Source organism: Notothenia coriiceps, unplaced genomic scaffold (genome assembly GCF_000735185.1).
Source record: "Notothenia coriiceps isolate Sejong01 unplaced genomic scaffold, NC01 NC01_scaffold00014919, whole genome shotgun sequence".
Classification (NCBI taxonomy): domain Eukaryota; kingdom Metazoa; phylum Chordata; class Actinopteri; order Perciformes; family Nototheniidae; genus Notothenia; species Notothenia coriiceps.
The window spans coordinates 1-10,241 of NW_011347620.1; the positions used below are offsets into that span (position 1 = coordinate 1).

General features: G+C 39.5%; 1 protein-coding gene across 1 annotated transcript; it reads right to left on the reverse strand.

Annotated features, from left to right (window-relative positions):
• Nucleotides 1–3,886: 3,886 nt before the first annotated feature.
• Nucleotides 3,887–7,686, reverse strand: LOC104948703 (extracellular calcium-sensing receptor-like). Its single transcript, XM_010774923.1, has 10 exons — nt 7,562–7,686; nt 7,066–7,369; nt 6,789–6,875; nt 6,475–6,582; nt 6,175–6,353; nt 5,544–6,021; nt 5,205–5,435; nt 4,974–5,097; nt 4,409–4,881; nt 3,887–4,321 (listed from the first exon to the last, which is right to left on the reverse strand). The coding sequence occupies exons 1-10, from the start codon at nt 7,684–7,686 to the stop codon at nt 3,887–3,889; spliced, it is 2,544 nt and encodes an 847-aa protein (XP_010773225.1).
• Nucleotides 7,687–10,241: the final 2,555 nt, after the last annotated feature.

Consider the following 10,241-nt stretch of genomic DNA (forward strand, 5'->3'; position numbering starts at 1 on the left):
ACAAGTTCTGATCGCTCAGTGATGATCCTTATACTTCTATAATCTGTGGAATCTCAGGATGTTATCTAAGCTTGTTTGTGCAGATCCAATAAGTATATCGATCGGTAGCTAGAGTTCTGTGCTAACGGTTTTAAGATCTTTTAACCCCCTCGGTGGGTCCGTGAGGCTTAAGGTGCTAGCTGCTGAGTGGGGGGAATCGAAATAAACATTTCATCATGCCATCAGCTCATGAGTTGGTGTTATCCCTACACCCTGACAGCCCATCATTAACATTAACTCCTGAGTCAGATGATGTGCATGTGTTTGTGTTTCACACTGTGCATGTGCTAATTGTTTGGTCTTGCAGATAATATTTAATGTGAGAAACCCTGCATATCTGTCTCTTGATTGCCTTCTGTCAACACATCCCTTATCTATTTTCCCAGTATAGAACATTGATCTGCAGTTTAATTACGCCAGCACAGTGAATCATACTGTTACAGAAAAGCCAATCACCACTACCAAAATGTAAGTTGCAGTACTTTTTTTTTCGGGGAATTTCTAAACCTTCTGATATTTTGCTTCCCTTTATTATGTATGTGCTATTGTCACAGAGACCATTAGATTCGACCGCATTTTCTATGGTGCCCATCTCATATGTGATGCAGGCTCTAATTGAATAAAAAGTGAAATAAATGGTGATAACGCTACCTAGGTTTCTCTTCAGAATAAATGTAAAAAGCCAGGTTTATAATGAAAGGGACCCTGTCCCCTTCAAAACATATGTAAGGTCATTGTCTAAATATGTAAAGATTTGTTCATTCAACCGTGAACTAAAGCCCTTTTCTGTCAAGCTACTTTTTTCTGTCATGGTATATCTGTAAGAGGTGTAGAAGAAAAGAGAAATACTGTACCGCACATACAATTACAATTGTGTGACAGCTTCCCTAAATGACTCTAAATGTTCAATTCATTGTTTTCTTAACACTTTCTTATTATTTACTTTGTAATATTTTGAAGATATTCTTTTTAGTTTTACAACTTGATGAAACCTTTGTGTTTGACATCAGCCATTATAGTCTAGATAATGTAACATGTGTAATACAGTTAATTATTCAAAATGTTAGAGTTCTTTATTTTTATACTGAAACTTGCACTACTGTTCAAAAATAAATAACAAAAAACCTGGAATAATGTATTTGGGACTGTTTTTTGCTTTTTCTTGTCGTACCGAACCCGTACCGAACCATGACCCCCAAACCGAGGTACGTACCGAACCATGAATTCTGTGAACCGTTACACCCCTATAATTGTTTTCCCCGGCAACTGAAGCTATCGATTAAGCGAAGATCAATTTTAGGTAATTTGAAGGTTTCTACACAAAATCCATTTTTGTTTTTTAGGAATGAGACAAGTTTTTAAACTGTCCCTTTTGGCTAATCATTTTTTTCTACTTTATGTTTTATTGTTGTATCTTGTGATATTAGTGAGACCTTTTTCCTTGTCATATATAATTCATGTCTTTAGTGCCTTTAAAACCAAAAACATAGTGCTTGTCAGACTCAAAATGACACATAATGTTAATTTTTGCTTTTGCAAATGTGAATTTCCTCCTAAATTCATGGTGTTTCAAAAGAGAGGAAAAGTCTCAAGAAGTATATTTATTTGTCAAGTAGAAATCAAGATGTCCAAGAGTGCAAACTGAAAGACACTTACCGGTAACTTAATATTTGCCTAATGATTCCTACTCACTTGAAACAGAATATTACGTTACACTTCCTTTCACCTGCACCTCATATTTGTGACAGTATTTTGAAGTTATTCTCCATTATCTGTCTTTGATTAGGTAAGCCCCCATGTCTCTAAACATCTGTTCAGCATGTTCCACATTTCAGAAACTGACTGATGGCAAGATTAAGAACATAGCTGCATGTAGGTACTGGAGAAGTTATGCCCTTATTACATCTCTCAGTTACCCTCCTGTGTTTACCTCCAAGCTGTTATCACGTCTCAAATGATCCATTTCAAGGAATGGATTTCTATGAATTCTGGTCTTATTATTTTCACCCACTCTTTTAAAAGAATGCTCCACCCACAAAATTACAATTTCTATATGAATTGCTCACTTGTGTTCACTTCAATTCTTGAAGTAATACGTTTTTCTTACATGCATTCAAGGTGAACCAAGAATAGAAAATGGACAAAAGTCGTAATTAATTCAAGCAAATAGTGACTGTGTTAAACAACAGAAATACGATATCGAAACAGTTCTTCACAATCTTAATGTTGTGCAGTATAATCCATCACATGTATTTAGCTGTACAGTATGCTCATTACTTCCTAAACACTACTTACTTTAAAGCTTCCACATAAACAGCTCTTTGCATCCATGCAAGTCCGGACAAGTCTAAAGTGTTTCAAAGAGAAAGGTTACAACTAAAATGCATGTGTTTGGGTAGTAGTGAGCATATGATTGTATTGGATTATACTGTAAAGCCCTTGTTTTGTGAGAGTTTGTAAAAATATGTCTTGACATTTTTTTGCTGTTGTTAAACACGTTCCCAATTTACTCCTATTCATCAAGACTTCAAGGTGAGCGATTTTGTATGAAAAATTATAATTTTGTGGATGAAGTATTCCTTTAATATATTCCTTTCAGAGCCATGCACATTTCATTTTACGTTTGCAGGTAATTTGATGGCCCAGTCATTTTATTGAAGAAATTACTGCCCAGTTTTGTTCTCACTTAAACAGTCAAACCCTCTTTATATTCTGCTTTCCTTAATTAAAGCCAGCAAATAGTGCTACGGTCTGACAGTTCACTCTGAGGACAAATCAACTCTTTCATTGTATTCAATTATGTGAGATGACAAAAGAATGCAAAGGCTAATAAGAGTAAAGGTTAAAGTAAATATAAATAAGTGATACAGTGTCAATTAAACATCTGCCTCTTCTGACATATTTTCCTCCTTTCTGTCCCTGATGGACGTCAGAGACACAACGTCTCTCCATCTTCGAATACATTCCCCTGCCTTGGGAGGAACAACAGATCAATCAGTGGTGGATAATCAATGTTAGTCTGAGAGCAGCTGTGGAGAGCCGGAAAAATGTCTGTCGTTTTCAGTTTGTTTTTGTAGAGAACAGCCAGGCGTGATGTTTATATGTAAAGGCCTCTGGAGTATGAGGGTTTAATAAACCAATGACAGCTGGGATTTCCACTGAGCATACCTCAGAGACCCTGGGCCTCATCATTCTATCTAAGGTCGAATCAGCATGGACAATGCTGCCAAATCCCATTCAGACCTAGCAATGAACTGTCCCTCACATTTCTACTGAGAACGTCAAATGAGTGTCATGTAGTAGGTCATATAAAACCATTTGATCCAAGAAGAGCATGGCTATTCAGTTTGTTCTTATGTGGATTAAACAGACTATAGGAGGGTTCATTGGATAACATTACCACTTTATGATGGATAAACGTGTTTTAAATTATCTAGTGGGACAGTGCCAGATTTGATCCAATGATGAGAGTACAGTTTGAATTGATATTGAACTAATCCAGTGAGTTTTTACATCATTAGCTTGAAAATTATCTAAAGGGACAGTTATAAAGACATTGGAAAATATATTTGTATGAAAAAGGTGTGTGGTTGCGTATTTCCAGATGGGCATAGATAAAAAGCACAAAAAAGCATTAACAACACACTGCTACCATCTAGTGGTAAAACAATAATAAATGTTCATAAACAAGAACAGGAGACTTATAAACTTTGTCATTTGTGTCACTTAATATTCAACCTCAAAAAAACACATTTTGAAATTAAGTTATATCAAAAATGATATTTCATTAACCTGTAGGAAAGGCCAGTGAAAACGATTCCATAAAATATGCATGAAAGATGATCTCCTAAGATTTGTCAGGTTTCGCCATCAGGTGTTTCCATGTGTTCTTTTCTGGTCTGAGTAGGATAATGTAGCACTTGGGTGCAAAGATACAGCCGAGCAATCCATAACTTGAAGCCAAGATAGCAAATACCTCTGTGGCCGTTGAGTACTTTCCTGGAGAGCTAATGTAGGCTGGAACAAAGGCTATCCACACTGCACAAAAAATGAGCATGCTGAACGTAATGAGTCTGGCCTCATTGAAGTTGTCCGGGAGTTTCCTTGCCAAGAAGGCCAGGAGTAGGCAGACGCAGGCCAGCAGGCCAATGTAGCCCAGCACGAGAGAAAATGCTACGGGTGAGCCTTCAGCGCACAAGAGAATGACAATAACACTCTCACGTGGTATCAGTTTGCGTGGAGTAGGGGGAACAACAACCAGCCACACTGTGCAGATGATTACCTGCATAAAAACAAACCAGTGTCATTCAAACATTTAAATTAATTATATCCTAACCATTTAAACAAATAAAGAGTCAGAAGTCCTTACCTGGATCATTGTACAAATGGTAATGATTGCCTTTTGCTGCGCAGGCCCAAACCATTTCATTACATTGCTGCCTGGAAGAGTAGCCTTGAAGGCCATTAACACCACTATGGTTTTCCCCAGAATACAAGATATGCAAAGAACAAAGGTGATGCCGAATGCTGTGTGTCGCAGCATGCAGGACCACTCAGAGGGCCGGCCGATAAAGGTCAGAGAACACAAGAAACACAGAGTCAAGGAGAAGAGCAGCAGGAAGCTCAGCTCAGAGTTGTTGGCTTTGACAATGGGTGTGGTTCTGTGATAGGAAAATATAAAGGCCACAACACAGGTGCAGAAGGAGCCAATGAGGGAAATAACCGTCAAAATAATGCCCATGGTGCCACTGAAGGAGAGGAAATCCACATATTTTGGGATACAGGCTGTTTTCTCATTATTGGACCAGAACTCTGGCAAACAGCGCACACACTCTATGGCATCTTAAAGACACAGACAACAAGTCTTAAGCTGTGGCTTTAACACTGCAATTGTTGATCACATTCTCAAAATGTAGGAAAGTATTTTGTCTCACCAGTCTGATTGCTTATCTCCCCAGCTGTGCAAACCACACAATCATGGCAGCACACAGGGAAGTTAGGTCTGATAGACTTCCGGGTTCCTGCGGGACAAATGCTGCTGCATACCGACAAGGGAACCTGAGCAAATGGGATAAAGCATACTTCACAACCCAGTCACAATAAAAATATATAATTGCAAAAAATGCGATATACAAGATATAATTGTATTCTATTGATTCCCGTACATTGGTTTCGTTACTGTTCCAAACTATGATAGGTTCCTCGATCTGGAGTTTTTGCTTTCCAACTGTGGTCGTCTCATCAAATTTTCCAATAGTGACAAATTCCATTTCTCCATCTTGTCCCATCTGCCAGTTCACAAGGTCATACATGGCTGCAGGATCCCCATTCTCATCAAACTTGATTTCATCACCAAAGGAGCTGATGTATTCCACCTGTTTTATATAATGAAGTAGCTAAGGGAAGAACGTTATTATTTTTGTAATATAAGCAAGATCCATAAATTATGATCACGCATTGCTATAACTTGTTTGTACTGAATTGGTGAGCAAATAGGAAGGTACCTGCCATGGCTGTATATTGTCTGTATTTGGACAGGCCTGCTGAGAAAATGGCCCTTTTCCTTTTACACAGCTTCTCATAGCCTTCAGTGCATGGACAATGGCATACACAGCCTTATACACATTGTAGGAAATCCTTAGTTGCGACACATCTGAATAGATATTCTTGACACTCTCCAGGTCTTCTGCTCCAGAACATGGACGTTTATCCTCAACATTATGTTCCTGACCTTCAGTCTGCACACCCAGGCTACATTGAAACATTTCTTCCCAGAAGGGTATCACGAAAGGATTTGGAAGGGCACCTGGCCTCGAGGGATTCAAGCTAAGCAGAAAGTCTTGCAATCCAGGGATCTGTGCTCGACGAATGGCAAAACCCATAGAACCCTGGAGGATGTGGTGGTACTTTTTTGGGGTGGAGAGGACGGCAGCTGTGCTCCAGGCCTCACTGGCAAGCCACTGTATCCCAGTGAGCCCCTCTCTAAATTAAAGAGATATGAATATGATTTGTTTGCAATGATAAACATATGGACATTCAAACTCAGGCAACATGAATCTGTAATAAAATCAACAAAACCAATAATACAAGTGAGTTTTAATCACAACATACAGATAATAATAGTGTTAGAAAAACGAAATGTCATGCCTGAGAGCTTCATCAAACAAAGCAGCTGCATCTTGTTCCACAGCAAACACTAGGATCACCCGAGCCCCAGAAGAGCGGATCTTGGAAATGATGGATGAAATGGTGATCTGTGCTCGGTTCTTCGGGATGACCTCATTTAGAGCAACACAGACACCTAACTTTCTGACCTAAGGGAGCATTACAGGATTCAAGATAACTTATTTCATTTTCTAAATGTATAGGCTACATACATTCCAACATGACAATTTATTCTTATTAAATTGTTTATTCATTGTTGTGTGACTATACCTCATCCGCAAATATGTTGGCCCCTCCAAGGCCATAGGCATCATCCCCTGCTATCACACCTACCCAAGTCCAGCCAAAATGCTTGACGAGTTGTACCATTGCATCTACCTAGAGATAGAAAGAAAAGGGGAATAAATACACAAGGAGAGGGACACATATTATATATATTCAGTATAAGAAAGTACGATTTCACCTACAAGGAATTTGCTTTGGTGGTTTGGTCTATTGTTACAGGAATAAACATGTGGATATGATTCTGTTTGTGTGACATTGTGAATAATCTTAGTGTCCCAGTGTCCTAAGCTTCCTCTTACCTGAAATAAGTCACTGGGCATGGTCCTTAAAAAGGCAGGAAACTCCTTTTTGTCACTGAGACAGGCACAACTGGAGAAATAACTTACCTAAATAAAAGAAAAACAAACGTGTCCCAATGTCCCACAATAAAACATTATTTATTCAGTCATACTGTATGGACTAAACTTGAATACTCCAAAACTTACAATTTGAGTTTTAATCATTGACACAGTGGTATTAAAACACAACAAATAACAATGTGGCAAACACAGTTGTGAGTGGCTTTATCTAACTTACCTGTGGCACTTGGAAGACTCCGAGGAAACGGGCAACAACAAGGGACTGAGTAGAGCCTCCGTCTCCTATCACTGCTGGTACAGTCCCACGACAGGTGCCTTGACTCTCTTTCTCCACTTCAACTCCTGTAACCTTTTCATTTCTCACTAACTCCATGACAGCCTTCAGGGCCTGGTGGGGCGTACTGCATGAATCAAAGATCTTGTAGCCAAGTGTGATGTTGGGAAGGAGCTTGCCATCTCTATTGATATCCTCTATGGCAAAGATCATAGTTTGCATCCAGCGGAATGTCCGAAAGTTAAACCTGCAAGAATGGAGAAGATGTATTCAGGCAAAGTTGAAGCAATTGCAATGCATTTCACTTAACATAGTTCATAAAAAGTTGCTTCACAGAACTAAACAAGCAAGATCTGTGCCATATATGGGCATCTGAGCAGAGGTTACATCAAACATTTGCAGCTACAGCATTTTCAAGATAAGTTAAAAAACAGCTTACCTGGTGCAATGTGCAGGTGGAGGCTTAGAAGTGAAGGACAGACTGGGCTCCATCACCATATCATGAAGGGAGAAGAGCCCCCCCAATATGATGTCCCCCTTTTTCTGCAGCACAGGCAGAGACATTGATCCCGGGATTATTTTGCATTGTTGGCTCTGGTCTTGGCAGGAGTTGTAGGGAAACATTATACACCACAACAGACTCAAAACCACAAGCTTGGTCCTTCTCCAGGAAAGACCTTGCTCTACTAATCTCATCCACAAATAAATCATCCTTAATTTAAAATAAGTCACTGTCTAGTTCTAATAATATCTTTTTGGGTAACCCATACAATCAGTAAAAAAGCACCAAACAAATGTGTCAGTGGTCAGAGCTAGTGCTCACAATACAAAAACATTATGACCCCATTCTGACAAACACAGTATCAACAGGAAATAAATAAGGGTAACATTTATAGTAAAGCCAAAACAAAAATCATCTTCAAATTCAAAGTAAAGAATCCTCGTCAACATGAAGGTTCAAAAACAAGGTAATGGGCATCAGACGCATTCACTGCTACATCTACATTACATTAACACCACATAGATAAGCTTTTTTTTTTAAAGTGGTAAGCAGAGGAAGCTGTCCTGTAGCTTATATAGGCTCTCTGCCTCATATCACAACACTCAAGTTGACCTTATTTCCCCTGGGCCTCCGATCAATGGAAAATAGCACCCAGTTTTTAATGGAATGAGCACTTGACCATAATGGAGAATGACTTGAGCTTTGTCATGTCACAACATCATGCCTGACTATACTCATCCTTCAGTGATGGGAAGAGGCAGGCAGTAGACCCATGTCACAAGAGGCTGCTAAACTGAGATACATAACACACACAGACGCACACACAGGAAAAAACAAACGTGACATATCGCAAACTGATATCTTGAGAACATTGTTTACTGTTATAGAAGGGAAGAGGCACGTAAGATGCATTGTTGTATTTTTTTAAATGTACATGTAAACTGAACATATTGCATTTAGGTAGCTACAGTAAGTTGCTTTCAAAACTGTTGTAACCTGGATTCAACATGTTCTTGGTTATTAATAAACAATTTTCACAGAAATTCTGTCCTTTTCCCAACTTTCCTTATTCTTGCTTAAAATATCTTTCAAAGGGGCTAAAAAAGTTGGATGGTGAAATCAATGAGTCATTAGTGGGTTGTGCAAATCATTATCAGGACAAACCCTGCAGGCTACTAAACAGAGCACCACAGAGAGTAAAGCAAAGGTAATTTACATGCTTCATGTTGTGCTGCCTCAGGTCAAATGCTGTAGGTTTCCTTATTCATTTAATACGTCCCTGTGAGACCCTCGGAGGAGGAAGGACAGAGATTCCCTAAGACAGAAAGCTCAGTAATAGGAGGAATTTCAAGCTCTCAGGGGAAAGGGATTAGTATTTTTGTTCCTCTAAAACATAAATAGAATACAAGAAAAAGGAGATTGCAATTGTATCGCAGTTTTGCTCAGAGGGCAAATCAAGATAATTAAAGCCCCTGAGTATTGGATGTTTTCGATCACATACACCCTTGCATGTGCAGTCAGTCAAAAGAAAAGAAGAGAACGGAAAACAAACAAAAAGTAAGGTAATACGGATAGAGCTTTGAGAATAACAGATTCTACCAGACAGATAAAAACAGAGCCAGTAAAAAAGAGATAAGAGACTTAAATTGAAGCATATGGTAATGAGCTACATACAACAAGATAGACAATGAATAGTAGAAGATAAAGAATAGAACAGACAGTGAGACAGACATGCGAGAGCAGGAAGGCAGAACTATTTTCAAAATATTTGAGCGATATTTAAAAAAAGTCTGTAGTCTTCTGTTTCTGTATAAAAAGGAAAAGTCTTTCAGCCTCGACCCATGTTACTTCCAACATTTCCTAAATAAATGATTACATTTTAATTCTGTTTTAAATCTGAAACATATTAACTCTTGCATGCAGGGGGAGACTGAATACATGCAATCTAAATGAGCCAAGTTCAAAGTTGACTGCATTTTCTTCATGGCCAGAAGGTCTTCTGGATCTGTTGTGGCAGCCCCCAAATAACCCACTAGTGCACACCTGTGGTCAAACCCTTAAGACTTGGTGAACTCAAGTGACTCCTGAAGCAGCAGACTGGTATGGAGGGCAGAAGGGTTGCAGCTCTGTGGTTGCTAATGAAACATTTATGGAAGTATGTATGGGAAAATCTGGGGAGTACATGAAGAAGAGTTTTCAGTTGCCCTTAAAGAGATTCTTGCAAACCATCCAATGACAGATTTGTAAAGGTTGAAAGGAGACTTTTAGGAATGTGTCCCAGATGGAAAAAGCAGAGGTGGAAAGGACATGATAACCGTGTCCCATTCTCTATAAAGGTCACTGGGGTGGACACAAGAGGAGATACACATTGAGATGCTTCAGGGTTGGATATTGTAGGATGGGGGGGTCGTGGAGCCTCGCAGCGGCGAAACTGTGGCGCGCTTACACTGTAGGTGCGCCGCATTTGTGCTTCAGATGATGCTCCCTCCGCAAAATGAAGAACCCTCCGCAAGATGAGGCCCCCTCCGCGAGGTGAGGACCCCTCCGCGAGGTGAGGCCCCACGCAGTCTGCGTGATCGGCCTGTAGGGAGGCATGTGCTCCTGGTTGCATGTGGAC

Coding starts and splice junctions, on each gene's coding strand:
- LOC104948703 (XM_010774923.1), bottom strand. CDS start 7,686: ATGTCTCTGCCTGTGCTGCAGAAAAAGGGGGACATCATATTGGGGGGG. Junction 6,876..7,065: donor GAGTCTTCCAAGTGCCACAG/GTAAGTTAGATA, acceptor TCTTTTATTTAG/GTAAGTTATTTCTCCAGTTG. Junction 5,098..5,204: donor GGAACAGTAACGAAACCAAT/GTACGGGAATCA, acceptor CCATTTGCTCAG/GTTCCCTTGTCGGTATGCAG.